We start from the raw sequence: 23,145 nt of genomic DNA on the forward strand, positions 1-23,145 counted from the left end.
GGGGGCAAGACCGGCACATTCAACCCCCCTGAGTCTGTTCGAAGTTTCTAGCCTGAGTGGCTTTTCCCTTGCATCCATCACCAAGTGCTTGCTCATGGGTGGTGCAGTTGGTTTTCCCTCATGTAGTGGTCCTCAGCTGATTTGGTCGCAGGACCCACCATCACCCAAACAGCTGGGATAGGCTCCAGCATACCTCCCGGGTATGGGCATGTCAGCATCTGCAGACAGCACATTCAGGCCCCAGTCAGCCCCAGTCGGCCCCAGTCAGCCCCAGTCGGCCCCAGTCAGCCCCAGTCGGCCCCAGTCAGCCCCAGTCGGCCCCAATGTCCGTCCTGGTCCAGCTTGACAATGAAACATGGCCGCAGAGCAAGCGGATGGCGGTCAGAGACACCAGGCGGTTTTGGACTTGCTAAAAAGATATCTTTGTATTTCCGATCTCCAGATGAAAGTAGCCAAAGTTGAGGTTCCTTCACATCAAACACGGAGACACCAATCGTGATTAACGTTGACGCTGCTGTCATACTTCCATACTCATGGAAGATGAAATCCAAACAAATGATGGCTTCATCCAATTTCCTGTGGCCATAACCTGTTTTGGAACGGAAACACTTGATAAACATGGACTTCACACGTTAGTGCGAGCCTCATATTCTGTGCAATCAAACCCAGATTCAATTGATATGCTGTCAGTATCTGTTTGTTTATTCAGCATCTCAATGACACCAACCACCACGCTGATGAACGTCATCTTCAGACCAAAAGCACCTTTTCCATCTCAGTGATCAGGAATGCTTTCACAATCTCTGCTCATATCCAAAACATATCTTCTCACGTCTCATCACGTCAAATGTAACGCATGTGTTGCAGTACCTGAGGCATAGAATGCGTAAGGAGACCCTAAATCTGGTTTAAAATCCTTACATTTAGAAGGAAAAACACAATAGAGTCTAAAGTGCACCGGACTACAAGCCATACGTGTCCATGGCATGACACGCCTATCATGGCACACGGGCCATGGATGGATGGTGCTGCAATGCTGCCTCTGTCCAACAGAGGGAGCCAGAGGAGCCCAGAGGGAGGCTGACATCATTGCAGTGCCCTGTCAGGAACCAATTAATGCCTTGCTCAAAAGCAGTGCATTATGGGAAATACTTTGGAAAAAATGGAAATTTGTTTTGGGCCATGTTTGTATATCATAGGTGTTAAATTGCTGTGTGATGAGTTTAGTCTTCTATGTAAGATAATGGGGGGGCGACAGTAATTTTCAGTCATTTGGAAGTCAGTAGAATGTGACTTCCAAAAACCTCAACATCCTCTATGAGTAGGATCAAGTTCCTGACTGGAACTTGACTGGAATCCTGACTGGGGGGCCAACATGCTAACCACTCGTCCAGCGTATTATTATGTTGAATATGACAGCCAATCACAGCCACTCCAAACTTTCAACTTTCATTCAGTCAGCTGACATTGAATAAAAATCAGCCAAAACAATCTCCTACCTTTGAAGCGAGCATATCAAGATGATTTTCTTCTCTGATTGTCATGGTAACTGTTGCAGAAGATGGAGACCGCGTCCTGCATTTTAATACCTCCACCGTGTCAAGGAGATGATTTGGCATACACAACAATATGATTGGGTTGCCCAAGCAATGACCTTGCAAATTCTCCTCTTCTTTAGTCTTCCACCATCCAGGAGGGGAACAAGATGGGGACGTTTGATGCACGGCCCAAACCAGGCAGCTGACTGTGGCAACGCCTGCAATAAGGTCGCATCCGAGGTGTTTAATTAGCGGGCTGCAGCCGTCCCTGCGGAAGAGCTTTTTATTACCTCAATATGTCATAGAGTGCATCAGCTTGCATCACACACACACACACACGCATGGACACACACATGCACACACACACACACGCATGCACACACACGTGCACACACACACATGCACACACACACACACACACACACACACACCAGTGTTGCCCAGTGAGAGACAAGCAGGGGAGGAATGTGATGGACCAAAAAGAAGACTGGTAGAGCAGGAATAAGATGTAGGAGCAGGGAAAGCAGGGAAAGCAGGAAAAGCAGGGAAAGCAGGAAAAGCAGGGAAAGCAGGAAAAGCAGGAAAAGCAGGAAAAGCAGGGAAAGCAGGAAAAGCAGGAAAAGCAGGGAAAGCAGGGAAAGCAGGAAAAGCAGGGAAAGCAGGAAAAGCAGGGAAAGCAGGGAAAGCAGGAAAAGCAGGGAAAGCAGGAAAAGCAGGAAAAAGCAGGGAAAGGACAGCCAAAGGGGGGCCACCGTGACGACCGTGTTGTAACCCAGCAGGGCGCTCACTCCTCTGCTTGCTTGCTTGTTGAGATTTCTAGGTGCTGAGCCAGCGGATGGCTGGGTGACTTTGGCTGCCAGAAATCTGTTGGGTCTGGTCTGGTGCGCCATTAAGCCAGCTGGACATATCGCTTAACTGTGGGCGGGGGGCGTGGAGGCGCGGGGGGCGCCGGGGCCGTTGACACGTGCCAGCCCCCTGAATGACTGCGCCGCCTGCACGTCATCAACGGCGGTGGAGGACTGTGAGACTCCGCCACGCCGGCTGTCCGTCGCTGTGGAAGCTAATGGTTGTCCTCTTTGATGGCTTCCTTCTAATGAAGATGATATTGGGGGCATCTTCTACCCCCCATCCTGGTCCGGCTGGAGCCTATCCCGGCTGACTGGGGGGAAAGGGGGCGGATGCACAGGGCACTACAAATTCTAGAACTCTATAGATCAGGGAAGGCCAAGGGGCCGTTTATGTATAGGTGGTCACGAAACACCACATACTTGCTCACGGTGCAACCAAACCAAAACACGTCCACAACAAGTTAGCACATCGCATAAATCAACTACTACTACTACTACTACTACTACTACTACTACTACTACTACATGGCTGATAAACAACAAAGTGCTAAACATAACACGTAAGTTATTTAAGCCCGCAAGGCATGCTGGGTAGGCCACATGCGACAGCAATATCAACCATGAACAATAAACCGTTGGGTATCAAAGTATGTTCTGCTGGTATATGTCATTTTTCCTGGTACTTATTCTGGTAATTACTCTGGTAATTACTCTGGTAATTATTCTGGTAATTACTGTGGTAATTATTCTGGTACTCATTCTGGTAATTACTGTGGTAATAATTGTGGTAATTATTCTGGTAATTGTTCTGGTAATTACTCTGGTACTTATTCTGGTATTTATTGTGGTACTTATTGTGGTACTTATTGTGGTACTTATTGAGGTAATTGTGGTACTTACTCCACGGAGTAGAGCAGTCATGGTCATGCAGGTGGGCCTCCATACCTGCAGGCCTGGAGACATTAATAAGGCCAATATTAAGATCCTGGGGATCTTAAAGCCCCCGCGGCTGCCTGGAAGCTTTCAGAAGAGACCGGGGTCCTTCCAGGGGGTCCTTCCAGGGGGATCCTTCCAGGGGGATCCTTCCAGGGGGGTCCTTTCAGGGGGGTCCTGGAATGAAAGATGAACGCCTTCATGGAAGCGGAAGAGTGACATCCTGCCGTCATCGGGTGCTCCTCACCCAGCATCTTCACTAGAAGCTCTTCCTCGGTGACCTTCCTCTGCCCCAGCAGCGGGGCGTTAAACGGCGGCCGACATCGTGGGCGGCCCCCCGTATGTTCCAGTGATTGATGGCATTTTTCCAGGAGCAAAGTGGAACCCGGCCAGTAACTGGCACGCCGCTTTGTGCGTCTTTGCTTTTTCTCATCCTTTCTGGTCCTCAGCGTGTTTGATTGATCTTCCCCTCACCGGCGTGGGGACGATTTAAGGAAGCCGTTTCAAAGCCGCCGGATGGGAGTTGAAGTTCCAGCAGAGGTCAGTGTTGCTCCATCCACGGATGGACCCACGGCTTCCTCCCCTCCGCCTGGCCCCCCCACCCGGCATCCTCACGCTCCATCTTCTCAGGATCATACCTGGGGTGTCAACTGAGATCTTCCACACTTCTCACTCCCTGCCGACGGCATTTGACTCCACTTAATCTGCTGGATTATGTGAAGAACGGCACATTAAAGTCATGCTTTAGAAAAGGGAGGAAACCCGATGAGCACAGTAGAGCTAATGAATTACTGCTAACACGATATTGACTCAGATGAAGACACACGAGGGGAGACAGATTAGAATTCCACCATCACCCCCCCCCCCCCATGCCATATTGATTAGGGAATGTGTTGTTGTCAACGTTTACATTTGATTAGTGCCAACACGCCGACACGCCGACACCCGCCTGCATGAGGCTGAAACACGAGGCCAGTAACGACTGGATGCTTTGTGCATATCAAATATGGGGCCTTCCTCGCCCGGTAATTCATTCTGCTCTGGGATTATGAATTCCCAGCATAAGCAGCCACTCACATTTGCATGGCTCGCATGGCCGTAATTAGGATGAAGCGCAGGGAGGAAAATGTTGCATGAAGGTTTCAAGCTAATTGTCCCAGCAGCGTTCCTGCTTCATCTCTTTGCTTCAGCTCCTGCAGGGACCTTCCATGTTGGCATGTTGGCATGTTGGCATGTTGGCATGTTGGCATGTTGGCATATGTTGGCATGTTGGCATATGTTTGCATATGTTGGCATGTTGACATGTTAGCATTTTGACATGTTGTCATGCTGACATGTTGGCATGTCGACATGTTAGCATGTTGACATGTTGGCATGTTGGCATGTTGATGTGTTGACATGTTAGCATATTGACATATTGGCATGTTAGCATGTTGACATATTGGCATGTTAGCATGTTGACATATTGGCATGTTGCCATGTTGACATATTGGCATGTTGACATGTTAGCATGTTGACATATTGGCATGTTAGCATGTTGTTATGTTGACATATTGGCATGTTGCCATGTTGGCTCTCTGCATGATTGGCGTGATGTCACAGCCGTGCCACCGGGCAGCGCCGGCGGCTTCTTACTGTAGAGGATATTCCTGGCGGGGGCGTATTTGAACCTCCGGTGTGCCACCACATGTACTTCCTGGTGAAGGTCAATGACGTTGGTGGGGGTTCTGCAGATATCTGCCATCATCAGCTGGCGTAGGTCAAAGGTGGAAGGTGAAGGTGAGCCCCACCAACATGGAACTCGTACGAGCTATTTTCTGTTGCCATGGTTACATTGGTCCAAATAGGAACTCGGTGTGCCAGCATTGAAATGACCAGGAACCTGAAGTGTGGCGTGTCTCTGGCGTGTCTTACAGCCGAGTGGGTCTACGTCGATTCAAGTATCAATGGGTTTTTCCCAGAATGCCACGGGCCAATAAAGACGCCCCGGCCCCCTGCCCCCCACCCCCAGACTTTGGACACAGGGTCCTTCTAAAGGCGCACCCAGCCCGTATCATCCCAGCATAATCCTGCTCTAAGCCAGATTCGAGATGTTGTGTTCGAGTGCGGCGTGTGTGGTGCGTTTGTGCGTCTTCGTCCTTCCTCCTCGCCCCTGCAGATGAGATGAGATGATTCTGGGCCACGGGGGCTCTTCTCTCACTCTGTGTCATTTCCAGGCCAGCAGGCCCCCCGGGAGCCTCCACGCTCCCCACCCGGCAGCCCCCCACCCCCCTGGCCCCCCCGGTCTTTGCCACACATAACACATTGGCTCTGTCACCAACGCGGCTTATTTTAGAGCCTTGGCTGGCTTTATGTAAATCATAGTAATGAATTTGCAGGAGGGGGGGTGAAGATGCAGCGGGGATATCGGCGCACCAGGAGCGCCAGAAGGTGAGTGGGACAGTGACAGGAAGTGGACAGTTAAAGCAAGAGGAGGCACGGTGCTGGATGGAGATGAAGGGCAAGTGAAGGTCACAAAGGTGCATCCTGGGTGACCAACGTCCAACCTCCACATTTGGGAAAGGTTTGTCAAATGAGTCCACCTCGGGAGCCAACCAGCGTCCACTCCGCCTCTTTGCCTCGCAGACACGCCCCCAACCGCCCCCTTCATGGTGCCGCCCACGTGTGCTGTGATTAAGGCCTGCGTCGCGTTCTTATGGCCCCCGTCTAGCCGGGCTGCTTCTATGCTTTGCAAATCCTTCCAACAACATCACACGCGCCCCTGGGACTCGAACCAAACTCCACTTCACCACCCGCCTGTCAACGTAAACAGCCTGGGAAATATGATATCGGGGAGGGGGGGGGGGGACAAACACCGCGGCCCAACGCCTGCTTTCATCTTCCTAATCCATTGGATCATTATTGGATCATTATTTCCTTATTTCCTTATTTCCTTATTTCCTTATTTCCTTATTTCCTTATTTCCTTATGTCATTTGCTGGTCATAACACTGAAAACTCTAAATGTGATAAACACACATTGAACTGCTGAATGTGTCTCGGCCCGTCCCAGGCAAAGCGTCCGAACCCGAGTGGAAACCCAGGCAGCTTTAGTTCCTTTAGGCCACCTTAGGGTCCGAACCCGAGTGGAAACCCAGGCAGCTTTAGTTCCTTTAGGCCACCTTAGGGTCCGAACCCGAGTGGAAACCCAGGCAGCTTTAGTTCCTTTAGGCCACCTTGGGGTCCGAACCCGAGTGGAAACCCAGGCAGCTTTAGTTCCTTTAGGCCACCTTAGGGTCCGAACCCGAGTGGAAACCTAGGCAGCTTTAGTTCCTTTAGGCCACCTTAGGGTCCGAACCCGAGTGGAAACCCAGGCAGCTTTAGTTCCTTTAGGCCACCTTAGGGTCCGAACCCGAGTGGAAACCCAGGCAGCTTTAGTTCCTTTAGGCCACCTTAGGGTCTGAACCCGAGTGGAAACCCAGGCAGCTTTAGTTCCTTTAGGCCACCTTAGGGTCCGAACCCGAGTGGAAACCCAGACAGCTTTAGTTCCTTTAGGCCACCTTAGGGTCCGAACCTGAGTGGAAACCCAGACAGCTTTAGTTCCTTTAGGCCACCTTAGGGTCCGAACCCGAGTGGAAACCAGGGAAACGACTAAAGTGTTCAAAGTCTCCACTTTACCACCAAGCTGGAGTACTCTGAGGATTTGAGCACGGGTCTCCTGACTGTAAGGCAGACGTGCCAAACACTACGCTACCATGATACCTGATTTGTATTCGTTTATACTCATGAGTACTTCCTAGGTATTACGTAATCCTTCTGAGCTGTGCCTTCCATTCAGAACCATCAGAGGTGGACTTCCTCTGGACCGCTGACCCTCTTTTCTTCCATTTGGCTTTAGAAAGGAATCTGTCCCAATCCCAGACGTGCGGACGCGTGTGCGGACCCCGAGTGATGCTCCAACACGTAGCGGGGGCTACTTATCGTTTAAGAGCTCTCCTTCTCTGCGGAGGCGCACTGGAGGAGCGCCACCTTCAATCATTTTCACCCTGTCAGCACAAAGACAAAGCGCTGCCTTCCGGCCAGCACGGTCGCTCGCAGGTGAGTCACACGCACACACGCACACGCACACACACACACGCACACACACACATGAACACACACATGAACACACACACATGAACACACACATGAACACACAGTAGCTGAATGTCCAATCAGAATAGAGGAAGGTTTGTGTGGTAAAGACGCATGCTGGCTGTGACCTTGGCGTGATCTTCCGGCCCTATTAGTGGACCCCCCCCCCCCCCCCCAAACAGATACTTCCACATGGCCTTCCGCTCACTATCCTTTGGCGTCCTCCTGACCCCCCTCCCACCTACAGAGCCCCTGCTGTCCTGTCACAGCGCGAGGGTCTCCAGCTGGGACGGGTGTTGTGTGTGTGGATTTGAATGTGGTGTCTTTTTACCGTCCGACCATTCACCTTTCCCACTTATTATAATATGATATCATTATTATATTTGTATTATATTTTCATATTTCAGTCCAACAATCAAGAAGCAGCGACCTGCTCGTGATGCTTCAGGCTGCATAATTCATAAGGTTAGGGAGCCCCCACAACGCCCAGAAGAGGGGGGGTGAAGAAGGTGGTCCTGGGGGGGGGGGGGCGACCACAGCTCACACCCCCCCTGCCCAAAGCGCCCAACGTGTTTGCAGGGCAGTCCACGGGATGGTATCAGCCGTCCGGGATCGCGATACAGTTGGGGTGAAAACAGGACTATTTCTACAAAGTAGGATTCCTTATGGAATATTGTAGTAGTGAGAGTACACAAATACAGTTTTTATCATGGTTAGAGCCCTGTCGTCATAAAATAACAGCCCTATAGTCACCTTTACATTTTACATATTAGCCAATATAGTAACCATAAATACTAATACTAAATGATAAATATGGCATTTAAGACATAAATACTGCGTATGTGTTGCTGTAAATGTTTTTCATGTTTTTCAGAGTTTTAGCTGGAAGTTTGACCATCAGGTCTGGTGCTTGTGTCTCACCAACCTTTGTGTAGGATACGACATATGACTTCATCCCAAAGCCTTAAATGAGGATTTGAGTCGATAGCATTTATATTAGAAATCATTTGATCGGCAGAGGATGCTTCTATATTTGCAACGTCCTATTTGAGCACTTTGGCTTTTATTCAGGCTTAATCTCAGCAGCCGCAGCGCATCGCTGGCACGGCGGCACGGCGGCACGGCGGCACGGAGCAGCTGTGTCGGGAAGATAGGAGCGCCGGCCTTGGGAAACGTCTCCTGAAGGAAGCGTTATTTCCATCGGAGCGGCGCACGGCAGGAAGCGGCCCAAATGGAGGAAGAGGGCAGATGGACCAGCGTGAGCCCTCATCTTCTGGTCTTATGCTTTTACACCATCCTGGGAGATTAGAGGGGAGTACAAGTCTAATCTGGCTCATCTGGATCTGGAGGGAACGCGTGCGTGCCGAGGCTCACCTTGTCCGACTCCTCCTCTCCGGCAGAGAATCCTGGTCAAAGAGGAGCCTGTCCGGAGCCCGGGGACCTGCACTCTGCACCCTCCTCCTGTTCCTGCTTTGATTTCCAATATGTCCTCCCATCACCACAGATGGCTGCCGAGGAAACATTTCCATCGGCCGACAGCGCTAGCAAGGCCCCTGGGCCCCGAGGCTGATGGGGGCAGAAATTGGAGAATGATGTAATCCAATATTTGATTGGACTCTGATGGGCCAGACGCTGGGAACGCTGCCATGGCCGACTGTCTGGAAGCTGCTTTTGGTCTTCTTGCCCTCATCCGCTTAGGACCGATGTCCGACTCGCGGACACTCGGGGATCGGCGCGGCCGTGAAGGCCAACCTGAACCGCATCGCCCTCGACGCGTCCGCCCAACACGACAGGACAGGATTGGCCTGCTGGTGCTTCCTCACACGCGGCGAGGATCCGATGGATAGGGCGCATGCATTTAGAGTGGTTACTGAGGAACTCATGGAAAAGGCATAATAATACTTGTTGTATATCGCTATGTATGTACTATATGTAGTGATATACAACAATATATACAACAATATCAAACCACATGACGACCTACAGTATTTGATATTTGCAGTAATAATACTTGTTGTATATCGCTATGTATGTACTATATGTAGTGATATACAACAATGTATACAACAATATCAAACCACATGACGACCTACAGTATTTGATATTTGCAGTAATAATATTTGTTGTATATCGCTATGTAGTACTATAGTGATATACAACAATATCAAACCACATGACGACCTACAGTATTTGATATTTGTAGTAATAATATTTGTTGTATATCGCTATGTAGTACTATAGTGATATACAACAATATGAAACCACATTACGACCTACAGTATTTGATATTTGCAGTAATAATACTTGTTGTATATCGCTATGTAGTACTATAGTGATATACAATAATGTATACAACAATATGAAACCACATGACGACCTACAGTATTTGATATTTGCAGTAATAATATTTGGGCATTTTGCCATCTTTGACCATTGGCCGGGAGATCTAGGAATGAGGGTCATCTCGTGGTCCAGATGGTCAGGACTGGTGCTGAGTGGCGGATCAAATCTGATGAGTCATCAGAGAACGGCGGCGCCGCCATCCTAACTCCGTAGTCAGCTGACTTGGAGGTCGCCGCTGATTGGCCCCTGGCCAGGCCGCAGTGCTGGTTGTCGGCAGTTTAGCTTTCACCTGCAGTGGACAGGAAATGGAAGACCGGGGGGGTCGGCCAAGGTGCTAATTGAGGAGGTGAGGCACCAAGGTGAGCGTTGTTCCAAAGATGATGCGGGGGCTTCAAAGAGTGCACAGACCCCCCCCAGATGTACCCCCCCAGATGTGCCATAGCCTTGGCTTAATGGAGCCGTTTATTGTTATTTCCCGCCATTAAGCACAGCCTGCATGTCAGCATGTCGGACCCAGCATGTCGGACCCATGTGACCCATTTTCCATGTCACCTTTACCGGGTGACGTCACCAGCAGTGGGAGCGTTTACTAAGGCTTGGAGGACGGAATCAGCAACCATCCGGTTGGGAAGCGGAATGTCGCAGTGATGGAAGTGATCCCCATCAGCAGGGGGCCCCAAACAAACGGCCTTTCCTGTCCCCGTATGACCAAGCTACGTGTTGCCTGATGCTAATTGTTGATGGTAATTACGGAACGTCTTCAAGTAGTTTCCAACTTTTATATTCCAACATGAAGTCAGCGCATAAGGAAATGTTTTCCAGTCCTAAAGTAAAAAATCCGTGCGTGCTCTTGGAATGCTACGTCTTCATGACATGTCAGGCTATTAATAGACACACGTAGAATAAACAGAAATATAATGCAAAAGCCAAAGTCCACAGGACACCAGGACACCAGGACACCAGGACACCAGGAGACCCATAAACACATCGATAGTCCTCATCCCACATCATGGATTTGGAACCACTTTAGAGGATATTTGTTAGCCTGACACACACACACACACACACACACACGCACAAGGCAGGAAGAGAGAAACGCCGGAGGGGGTGGGGGTGGGGGGCTGACAGCGGATCAATAGCTGTGTTTGTGGTGGCGCTCCCCCAGGAGTGAAGCAGTATATGAAAAGCTGCTGCTGATGGCCGAAGGTCCCCTCCCAACGTTCCCGGCGTGTTTAGCCCGCAGCCAAGGTTAACCCCGGCTCAAAGACGCCGCAAAACCCCAGGCTGTCTCCCCGGGGCGCCATCCGCTCACGCGGGCCAGGATCCATGGGGGGGCTTCCTTCGCCTCAGCCCACCCCCCCACGTGGCACGCTTTCTAGCTTCTAGGTTTCTTCATTCCAAAATCATCCTGATTTGTCTTCCAATAAATGGAATGGCCTTTATTGTCAGGATCCAAGATCCAACGAAATTGGAGATACTCCAAACATACGTGCATTTAGGAATTGGGTATTCTTTGCCTTGATTACGTATTTACGCTGCTGTCGCTTTTGGTACTGCGATGTTCCGAGACACACAAGCACCAGATTGAGCATCGCTTTTATTGCAGCTTTGAATTATTATTTATTATTATATTATTAATTTAAATAAAACCCCACGTCACTTCCTGTCCTCCTCTCCTTCAAGTCCCCGAGGGAATCTATTTATATCAACACGCCAGCACACGTCTGATTTATGCCTGAAATGGTTTATTCACTCATATTTTTATACAATATTGGAAATTACAAATGCAGAAGTGACTGTAGGGGTGCTATTTCATGTCTAGAGGACTCTCATAATGTTAAAACCCCACATTTAGAAAGACAAAAACGGGTTTTTTTATGTTTTAAGTATGAAAATACAGTTGTACCCCCCCCCCACCAATTGGCTCCAGATTTGACTGCAATAAGTAGGATTCAATATTAATAAACAGAATATCTTTATAGTTAGAACATAGGAAACGTGTTTTAACTTTCGAAATACAGCTTTTGACATTATTAGAGCCGTACAGACATGAAATAACACCCCTATAGTCACCTTTACTACTACTACTATTACTTTTACACTCCTAGTATTCTTTGTTTGCATCCCAAAATAGCTCAGGCTACGGGATCACTGCAGTTAGTCAGTACAGTACAGTACAGTACAGTACAGTACATACAATGCATACAATACAGTACAGTACAGTACATACAATACAGTACATACAGTACAGTACATACAGTACATACAATACAGTACAGTACATACAGTACAGTACATACAATACAGTACAGTACAGTACATTCAGTACATACAGTATCACGGTACATCAGCCCCACGATGCAGCCACCATCTACATCCACAGGCCCCCCTGGGACCCCTGGCCCCCCTGGGCCGTCACGGTCACAGAGGACTGACGGAATGCTAATTAGCGTAGCAACACTTGGATTATTCATGCTTCTTAATTAGGGGAGAGATTTCTCATTAGGCCTTTAGATGTCACCCAATCATTTGGCCCATTTGGTGTCAACCTGGGCGTGTGTGTGTGTGTATGCGTGTGTGTATGTGTGTGTGTATGTGTGTGTGTATGTGTGTGTGTATGTGTGTGTGTATGTGTGTGCGTGCGTGTCTGTGTGTGTGTGTGTGTGTGTAAATGGACACAAACCCATCATGAGACAGCTTTTTGCAGAAGACGTCTTGTGAGCTAATTGAGTAGCCATGGCTCAGTTAGAACATAGCAGAGAAGCCAGGAAGGGTAAATGTCCCCCCCCCCCCGACCCCCCAGGCAATGAGCAGACAATACAATTAGTCGACATGTCATTCGGAAAAGGCAGAGTATAGAACTTTGCTAAAAGTGGAGCCGAAGTACAGGCAGCTCAGTACAAGAAGATGCTGGACGTATTGATAACTCGGGGGGGGGGGGGGGGGGGGGCAGCAGGTTCCAGATCTTTCCTGATTTCCTCTTCTTAAAACTGAAATATTGACATTTGAAGGAAAGGTGTTATTGTTATTAGAACATCTTCCATAAAGTTCAACTTATTCATATAAATAAATATTTGATATGATTCAAAAGGCATCAGACGTGGATTTTTCACGACGTGTGAACTCACCCAGCTTCACCTTCTGGATGGATGTGGTTATGAAATATGAAGTGAGAAGACGGGTCCTTACAGGACATCGTTAATGGTGGCCCGGCCCCGAGGAGCAATCCTTCATCAGCTGGAAGGACTTTCACTCCTTCTCCAAAAGTCAAGTCAGTACGGTCGTTGGACGTCGTAAGACGATGGCGGCCATGTTTCAAGGCCCACACGGTGGATAAACGTGGGAGCTACCAAGGGAAAGATTGGACCTCCATATTTCATCAGGATTTTATTCCCGATGCGTTCAATGTTCCCGACAATCCATAACCTCCTGTAAGCTACACTCCTCCACGCCGTCTCACTTCCTGCTTCCTTTCACCTGTGATGTTTCCCATGAACGGCCCCGCCGAGCTCTTATCGAACGCACTTCTGCCACCTTGTGGCCGTTTTTATGTTCTACATTTGCTCTGCAGTGATGCATGATGGGAGAGTAGCGTCACCTCCTTTTTCCTGTAGGAGGATCCGGCTTTGGGCTTCATACCCATACTCATACCCTTCGTAGACCAGCCCGTGGGGGCGGACCAGCGCCCTCACACGGCCCAGCCACGGCAGGTTTGGAACGCCGGGAATGGCAAAGACGATTTCCAATGTGATGAAGTCATGAAGACACGAGAGAAACATCAGCAGATCCAAGAGCTTCCATCCAGCGACTCCCGCCGCCAGCGTCCTCGTCCTCCCTCGCATCCACGAGTCTCCCGCCCAGCTCGGCGCCGGCCAATCACGCCTCTATTTGCATGGGGGCCCCGAGAGTCACCCTAATGTCACCCTAATGTCGCCCTGATGTCGCCCTGATGTCACCCTGATGTCGCCCTGATGTCACCCTAATGTCACCCTAATGTCGCCCTGATGTCGCCCTGATGTCACCCTAATGTCACCCTGATGTCGCCCTGATGTCACCCTGATGTCGTCCTAATGTCACCCTGATGTCGCCCTGATGTCACCCTGATGTCGCCCTAATGTCGCCCTGATGTCACCCTGATGTTGCCCTGATGTCACCCTGATGTCGCCCTGATGTCACCCTGATGTCGCCCTGATGTCACCCTAATGTCACCCTGATGTCGCCCTGATGTCACCCTGATGTCACCCTAATAGGGCTGCGCCGCTTTGAAGATGATTCCTAATCTGGAAGAGGAGATGAGTTTGGGACCTGCTCCTGTTTTCTTCCCGTGACTCCTTCGCTTTGCTGTCCGACCAAAGTGACCGACGGGAAAATTTGCCGAGGCGGGAATGCGGCGCTGTTCCCTAAGTACTGTCATCGTGCATTGATTAATAGCTCCATATCTGACATGGGGGGGGGGGGGGTCTTGGTGGAAAGGGGCTCCGTTAGCGCTTGCTAACAGGCAATCAGATGGGCTGACAGCCAGTGTCAGCTCGTGTGTGTGAGTGTGTGTGCACGTGTGTGTGTGCACGTGTGTGTGTGAGTGTGTGCAGGCAAAAGAAGGTGGCCATATTTATTCTTCTCCATTGCCCTCTATTGACCCGTGTAATGGAGAATTTTACAAGGGGAAGTGTTTGAAATATCCTTTGGATGTGCGGTAATGTGTTCATCTCGGGAGAGTGTGCCTAGCATCCATCTACACACACACACACACACACACACACACGCACACGCACACACCAATGCCTGCAATGAAAAAGTGCGTCTAGCCTAGCATGGCGATAGCCTATGAATGGAATGTCCAGTTTGGATGAAAATAAGGCGGCATTGAACACGACGTAGCTGACAAGCCACAGCGTCAGTATTTTAAAAAGCAAAGAAAGACATTTTCTATTTTAATAATTTGTCTGTTGAACTGAAAATCTATTTTCTGTGAGATTCCAAGGGTGGGGGTGGGGGGGTTGACAGACCCTTTTCCTACCTGAGTGGTTTGACTGCGACGGCATTGGTTTTGTTGATTCCAGCTACTGGTAGACGGTAGAGGCAAAGCTAGCGTTGTTGCTATGAAGGGTCAAAGGTCACCTTCACCATGTGGTCCAAACCCGGGACCACAAGCACGGATCGGCTCGCACGATTCCCGGAGTTGATGGAACGAGCGCTATTGGGAGTGCGTGTACGCAAACATCACATCCAGGAGGAAAACCAAACACGCTACTGATGGGGGCGATATGTGGGGGGGGGTGTCGGGCCCCCCGATGAGGGCCCCATCAGGACGACTTGGGAGTCTGATCATCAAGTCATTGAAAGCGCATTCTCTAATCGGGGGATTGCCTTTCAGGGGTCACGCCAAATCAGCTTTGAAGCACCGCGGCGTCCCCCCCCGTATATACTATATGTATATGCATTTGTACATGTATACGTATACATATGTATACATGTACAAATACATATACATGTAGTATATAGAGTATATAGTACATATAGTACATATAGTATGTACTACAGTATATAGTATAGTATATACTACATGTATATGCATTTGTACATGTATGTGTATACATATGTATACATGTACAAATACATATACATGTAGTATATAGAGTATATAGTACATATAGTACATATAGTATATATAGTATATATACACACACAGCAGTATATGATGGTGGTAACATGGTGACCTGTGACGGGAGGAAGCAGAGAAGAATGGAAGCATTATGGAAGCATTATGGAAGCATTATGGAAGCATTATGGAAGCATTATGGAAGCATTATGGAAGCAATATGGAAGCATTATGGAAGCATTATGGAAGCATTATGGAAGCATTATGGAAGCAATATGGAAGCATTATGGAAGCATTATGGAAGCAATATGGAAGCAATATGGAAGCATTATGGAAGCAATATGGAAGCATTATGGAAGCATTATGGAAGCAATATGGAAGCATTATGGAAGCATTATGGAAGCAATATGGAAGCATTATGGAAGCAATATGGAAGCAATATGGAAGCATTATGGAAGCAATATGGAAGCATTATGGAAGCATTATGGAAGCAATATGGAAGCATTATGGAAGCATTATGGAAGCAATATGGAAGCATTATGGAAGCAATATGGAAGCAATATGGAAGCAATATGGAAGCATTATGGAAGCATTATGGAAGCATTATGGAAGCATTATGGAAGCATTATGGAAGCATTATGGAAGCATTATGGAAGCATTATGGAAGCATTGGAACATTTGTGTGTAATCAGGATGTTTATGTTGAATATTGATTATGCCATCATCCGCCAAGGTGCAAAGCAGAGATTATCAGGCCACAAATGAAGTTTGCGGACATGCGATCATGATTATTGCAACTTTTTAAACTCGCCTCCGCCTCGCTCAATTTCTCCAGACAGCCAAGGAAATTTTAATCGATTCCAAGTCCTTCAGTTCCACACACGGACAACAGTTTGGAAAGAGGGACATTGATTTTTCCGCTCCTTTGCGAGCCAAGGCCGACGCGGCACACGGGAACGCCACACGCAACCGAGGCGCTCGCGTCCTCCCTTTTATGCGCCTTTTTGTGTGACTTTCTCGCCATAAAACCACAACCCATATGAATGCACACACAATATATCCGGGGAATGGTCCACGGCCGGGAAAATGTTGAAGCAGCGGCGTCCCTGACAGACCAAGTATACACAAAGTATACACAAAGTATACACATATGGAAATATTTCCATCTCTACCAGGCGGAATATTTCCATCCTTACCAGATGAAATATTTGCCCCCCCCGATATAGAGAACAAAACCTGCTATGTTTTCAGAATGCAAAAAACAAACCAAAATCCCCCCCCCGCAGCGGTCCTTTCTCCAAGGACCTTTCTAGGCAAGCTTTATGGTGCTCTTCAAAAACGCTGCATGACGGAAGTCTCCAGGCTGACCTCCAAAGCCCCCCCCCTTCATCTATATTTATATGACGGAGCGGCACTAATTTTGCCCAGTAAATCAGTGTGCACATTTCATTGTGACCTCCAGCTTGACACTGAATGAAAGAATACGAGGGCCGACGAGGCTGCTTTAACAAGCCTTCAATTCCTCCGTCCGATCCATCATCCATCCCACGCCTGGAGCCTCACGCCGCCTGGAGCCTCACGCAGCCGGGAGCATGAAATAAGGCAATTATTGAACCCTTCAGCCCATTTCCTAGGCTTGGCTGGCAGGCGTGGCTGGCAGGCGTGGGGGGAGCGTGGGAGCCCACCTGAGCGAGTTCTTGTCTTCAGATGACTCCCCGATAGGAGCCATGGAAATTAAAACATGATAAATAAATTAGGGCTGCCCCCCCCCCCCCCCGCCTCACACTCACAGTTCACCTTGCGTGGAGAAAAGTGTGACTTCCAAAACTGTTTTGACTTGTAGACATCGTTCTCCGGCATTCGAGGCTGGCGACGTCAAAACAACGATGCACGGCGAGCACCCGGGGAGCCGCATGGAGTCCTCACATCTTCTACAGACACAAGAACATCCAACAGTGGTGACAAACCGTTCCTCTAGCGAATGCCGTTTTGGTAGCGCAGGTGCTAGCCGAGCCCGTTGTCTTGACAGATAATCCATCACACGGTTGCAGCGTCTGACGGGGCCGATGAAGGACAGCCGCTCCTCTCGGGTCTCTGGGGGTTTTATTAGAAAATGACAAGCGGGACTTGAAAGACTTCAAGTAGAAACTCACGTGCAAACGGAATATGTGACAATTCTGTAACTCCAACGTCGAGCTGGGGTGTCGGATTTGTGTTGACTTAGAACGTGTCCGATATTGGCTCTGTTGCCGGAAACCGATATGCCGTTATTGTCCAACTCTCAATTTCCGATACCGATATGAGCCGATACCGATGTGTGCAATATGACTTATCTCCTGGGGTGCCATGAACACGTGATCATTGCATTTCTTTAAATATCCTTTTTCATGATCGGGGCAAATATGGCATTTTTATGCTGATATCGGGCCAATAATTATCGTCCAAACGATATATTCCAAGAAAAGGAAAGTAGGCCAGATCAGATATTTTGGGGCAGGAAGAAGGAAGCACTAAAAGTGTCAATGCATCTTAACACTTGTATAGCACTTCATCTTTAACACATCTTTTACTAGTATATGTGATACAGTATACATACGTATATATACTATATTTAAACGCGTTTACTCTGTGTGACAAGAAACCACAAGAAGTTCTTGCTAGCATTGAGGCTAACAACCGTGTCAAATGATTTAGCTGGCTAAAGACGAAGTGTGGCTTTGAAGTTAACAGTTGTTTCGTTCTGAAAGCCATTGAGTAAATGCAGAGGAGTTGAATATTTACAAAGTCCAAACCTACAAGGACCCCCAAACGTCTCCCAAAAAGTCCTTATTGAGTTTTTCTTTGATTCAAAGCACATATTGCTGCTGCGGTCTTAATTCACGGGCGGAAACTGTGATTGGAGGCAACAAAAGAAAAGAACCGACTATTGGACCAGTTTGTACTCGTGTAGAAGTTTTTATTTGGACCAAATTAGGATTGAAATAGATTTTTAATTTTTGACAAAACAAGAATAGTGTAATGGATGGAAATTTGTATTCTCACGTTAGCCTTTTTGGCTTTCGACACTTCTGGAACATCACTTGATTTATTCCATACTTAAACCATCTTTGGTTGCTTTTCAAAACATCTGAATCAAGATGTTGGTGGAACGGAAGGAGATACCAAGCAGTTGTAGGCACAGCTCTACTATGGCCTAAATAGGTAAACAGCTCCAATAAGACATGGGGGGTCGTTAGTTGGCAGCGCCTTCCCTGTGGATACTCATCTAAGTTGATATTCGTCTAAGTTGATATTCGTCTAAGTTGATATTCGTCTAAGTTGATATTCATCTAAGTTGATATTCATCTAAGTTGATATTCGTCTAAGTTGATATTCGTCTAAGTTGATATTCGTCTAAGTTGATATTCGTCTAAGTTGATATTCGTCTAAGTTGATATTCGTCTAAGTTGATATTCATCTAAGTTGATATTCATCTAAGTTGATATTCGTCTAAGTTGATATTCGTCTAAGTTGATATTCGTCTAAGTTGATATTCGTCTAAGTTGATATTCGTCTAAGTTGATATTCGTCTAAGTTGATATTCGTCTAAGTTGATATTCGTCTAAGTTGATATTCGTCTAAGTTGATATTCGTCTAAGTTGATATTCGTCTAAGTTGATATTCATCTAAGTTGAGGGATAATTAAAATATGAAAAATATTCATTATTATTATTATTGGCTGCAGAGAGACAACTCATGATCTCATCATCACGGCTGTTTCCGTTTGACCAAGATGCATTCACTTGTCACGGTGACATTGGCTGCTCCTCCAATCCTGCCCCATCTTCTAGCAAAGACCAGATGAATGATTAAGGTGGCAACGCCTCTTCTGGAAATTAGCTTCATGTCAACAATTGCAGAAAAACTAAACAAAATAGGTTGGAAATGGAATAGAAAAGTCTGAGGTCTCCGTCTAATCTCTTATGGAGATTGCAGTTACTGTCTGATTGACTTCCGTGATGGAAAAGTAAAAAGCAACATCGGAATGACAATTAACGCCAATCAGCGGAGAGACGAGAGGAAAAGAGGAAATGTGAGCAGGCAATCTGCACGACGGAGGAGAATTGAACGTCTCATCAAGCTCATAAAGCATCTGATGATCTGTAGTGATGACAGCTGGTTAAAAACAAGCCTGCTGAGGCCCAGGCCTAAACCCACGTTGGTCACGTGACTGACAACGCCGCTGGACAGACGCTAAGGCCACTTGGACGTTCTCCATTTGTCGTTTCTATTTCTTGATGGCGGCCACTGCTTTCTTAGCGGCGTCGTCCAGGTTGTCCGCCGATGTGATGGGCAGGCCGCTCTCGGTTAGAATCCGTTTGGCTTCATGGACGTTGGTCCCTAAAAGACACAAGAAAGTCCAATTGAGGGTGGAATCACACATCATGTTTGGATTGGTTAAAACAAACTCCGGTGCGTTTGCTCAAGAGCGAAGGCAATCGTCCAAACTATTTAACGCAGTGGCCAGAGTTTTGTTTTGCACTACTTGAGTTCCATCACGTCGTAAGTCAATCATGTCCTTGCTGGATGCAGGTTGTTATTGTGCAGGCTGCACCAAAGCAAACTGCACCAAAGCAAACTGCACCGAAGCAAACTGCACCAAAGCAAACTGCACCAAAGCAAACTGCACCAAAGCAAACTGCACCAAAGCAAACTGCACCAAAGCAAACTGCACCGAAGCAAACTGCACCAAAGCAAACTGCACCAAAGCAAACTGCACCAAAGCAAACTGCACCAAAGCAAACTGTACCAAAGCAAACTGCACCAAAACGCACACAAAGCAACCAGACTCGGCAAATGAGGGGCGGGGTAGACGGTGGGCTGGCCGGCCGTCAGTCACAGAAGAGGAGAAGTTATGCTGACGTTAAGATAGCATGAAACAGGATGCTGCAATGACGTCAGCCTCCTGCAGCACTGCAGTACCATCCATACATCCATTTTCTATGCTGTGTGCCCTCCAATGGAAAGTTTTGCTCTGATGCAATGCATTATGGGAACGTTTCAACAAATGAATGTGTTTTCATTTTAAACTCATCTTGGTGCATGTTTGTATATTTATAAATTAGTTTTTTTTAAGAAAATGTGTCAGACTAAAGTGAGCATCAGATATCCTTTCCAATTTTTGCTTCAGACCGAAACGGCCTAAAAAAGCAGCAGCACAGGAAGCAGCTTTGTGGACCATCTGGCCATCCGCACCGTGGACGCTTCCACACACAAACAATGTGGGCCGCTTCCTTGGCTGCAGTTTGGATGGAGGAGGGCAGGTGCTGGCTGACACGGCGGCCCGGTGCCCTGGTCCAGCCCAACCCAAACACAAAGACACACAAAGACACACAAAGACACACAAAGACATATGAGCCAGCGGCCCTTGACTGGCTGCCACAAAGCTGTCACAGCGGGGGGGGGGGGGGGGGGGGTAAGGACCCTGCCAGTGAGGAGCCAGGTCTGCCGGGGGAATACCAGCGAGCGAGACAGAAGACCACCAAGGTTAAATGAAGCCAAAACAGCCCGATGCGTTTACGTTATGCTACACGGGTCTTTGGAGTTCACGTTGTTCCACTTGGAGTGGATTCTCTGGGATTTCCAACCTACGCCGCCAATGGGACGCACGCATTAAGAGTTGCCAAGAAGATGCACGGTGGGCACAGTTGGGGGGGGGGGGGGGTCCATCCTTTGTGGCCGATGTTGAAGCCATAAGTCAGTTGAGTGATTATGTTTTAGGTGCCAGTTACTTGGAGTGTACGTGATGAGGACATCCACGTCTTCTTTTCATGTGTCTGTCTCTCCATTTACAGTAGACCACATCTCCATTTACAGTAGACCACATCTCCATTTACAGTAGACCACATCTCCATTTACAGTAGACCACACATGCACGTGCAATGAAGGTGTTGTGATGTTCGGAGTTTGAGCGTGGCTGTGAATGCACCTCGTGGGAGGAGGTGTTGTCCGAGGACGGACGGACGGACATGTTTGCCAGCTGGAGGTCCACACGGTGCTGGAATGTCACTGTTGATGTGTTCAGAGGAAGTGGGACTGTGGGAACGCTAAGTACAACATGCATTTCGACCAAGTTGTTGTTGGTGACCAAGTCTTTCACCAAACGCCACGCTTGGTGACAACTTGGAGTCCCGAGCAGGCTGTAGCTCTCCTAGCTTGCGTGGCCGAGAGCCCTTTGGTCAGCAATGTTATTAACATGAATATTAAGAGTCTCTGTCATGTTTGTCTACAGGATGGGAAGTCATTCCAACACATTCCCACGGCTAAAACCCGCAACCAATCTTTAATCTAATGGATTAGCAGAAGAGCAGAAAGAGCCCCCCCCCCACACCAGGGTGGGGCGTCCTGATTGGTTTACCTTCATGGACCAGGGTGCCTACTTTACTTGCAGTAGTCTCCAACTTGACATCTGGTTATGACCATGTGGACCGCATGGTCTGTCCCATCGTTAGAATCCATCTGCACCACCACTTCAGGACTTGAAGCAGCAACGGATCAAAGGAGGCAAACTGATGCAAATCCATGATGCATAAAGACAAACGTCTACAGCGAGAGCATCCAGTGCTGTGACAAAGTAAATATTCATGTGACGTCTCCCAATGCAAAGACGCCGCCCACGTTTACCTGGCGTTTAGCTGCTGGCGTCTAATAAAGACACAACGACAGCTGATGGCTCTCAGCAGCAAAGGCAGGAACCAATGCAGGGTGGGTGTGTGTCCAAGTGGATGGTATGTGCTCACCTGCGACCACTAGGTGCTGCTAGAGACCTTCTCTCATCCTGGATTGGGTGAACATGGCTTTTAGAATTCATTAGGTCTTCCTGCTCCTGCTTTAGTTCCAGCGTGACGGCAGCCAGGACGTGTGAAATATCCACAGCTGCTCATTATTCTGGTTTCTCCTTTGACGAGCCGCGACCAGAAGCTTCAGTTGGTTGAAAAGCACGCAGTCAGCAATTTCCTGTCCAGTTCTTTCCACGACCGTTTTGGTCAGCGTCCCTACAAGCCCGCTTGGCGGGGGGCCGCTAAACACCCGGTTGCCACGTATGAAATATTGCCACTTCCACATATTTATGTTGCGTCTCCACGCTAATTAGCAAGCTTACGGTGCGAGTGTGAGAATGTCACTTTAATGTGTGACTCAATTCCAGGACGCCATATTTCACCAGGATAATAAGGTTTGGGGCGGTGCCAGATTTGGGTGTCAGAGGAGCGTTCCTCATGCAAACATCCCAACTTTGGGCCAAATTCTGCTTTAACGAGCTCAGGTTCAAACACTCAGGAGTGATGAAGAGCAAACTGCCTGTTTTAGTTTCATACTTGGGGGGAAACCCATGTGGGGGGGGGTCACAACAGGGCGTGTATTCTTGGAGATGATTCTCCTTGTGGTTATTATTATTTGTTTATTGGCGCAGCATGGCGCACCCACTGACCAGAAAACCCTTTGGACGCGTCCAGCCTGACCTCAAGATGGAACGGGTCTGTCCCCATCACGATACCTTCAAGGGGACTATGATGCTAATTTTCGGCCCTTTGTTTTGACTTGCGGACTCCTATAGAGCAGCTACACACGCAGAAAGCTTTCCAGATCTTCCAGAATCTGCACCTATTCCAGCTGGATGGACTTGGACTTCCACAATGTTTTTTTTTTATTTATTCCACCAAATTCACAGAATTCCACCTAAATTCATGCATTTGAGTATTTAAAACGGAAACACTGAAAATGGTGGTGACACT

At 48.2% G+C, this 23,145-nt stretch overlaps 1 protein-coding gene across 2 annotated transcripts in view; it reads right to left on the minus strand.

Annotated features, from left to right (window-relative positions):
• Nucleotides 1–18,657: 18,657 nt before the first annotated feature.
• The window catches only part of suclg2 (succinate-CoA ligase GDP-forming subunit beta), a 53,435-nt gene continuing 48,947 nt past the window's right edge, over nt 18,658–23,145 (minus strand). For both annotated transcript variants that reach the window (XM_078794472.1, XM_058072944.2), the window contains one exon: nt 18,658–19,753. In XM_078794472.1, the coding sequence (XP_078650598.1) occupies nt 19,721–19,753 (33 nt within the window). In that variant the 3' untranslated portion in view covers nt 18,658–19,720. The remainder of the gene's footprint in view (nt 19,754–23,145) is intronic.

Source organism: Doryrhamphus excisus, linkage group LG11 (assembly GCF_037039965.1).
Source record: "Doryrhamphus excisus strain RoL-2023G ecotype Guam linkage group LG11, RoL_Dexc_Guam_v1.1, whole genome shotgun sequence".
NCBI lineage: Eukaryota > Metazoa > Chordata > Actinopteri > Syngnathiformes > Syngnathidae > Doryrhamphus > Doryrhamphus excisus.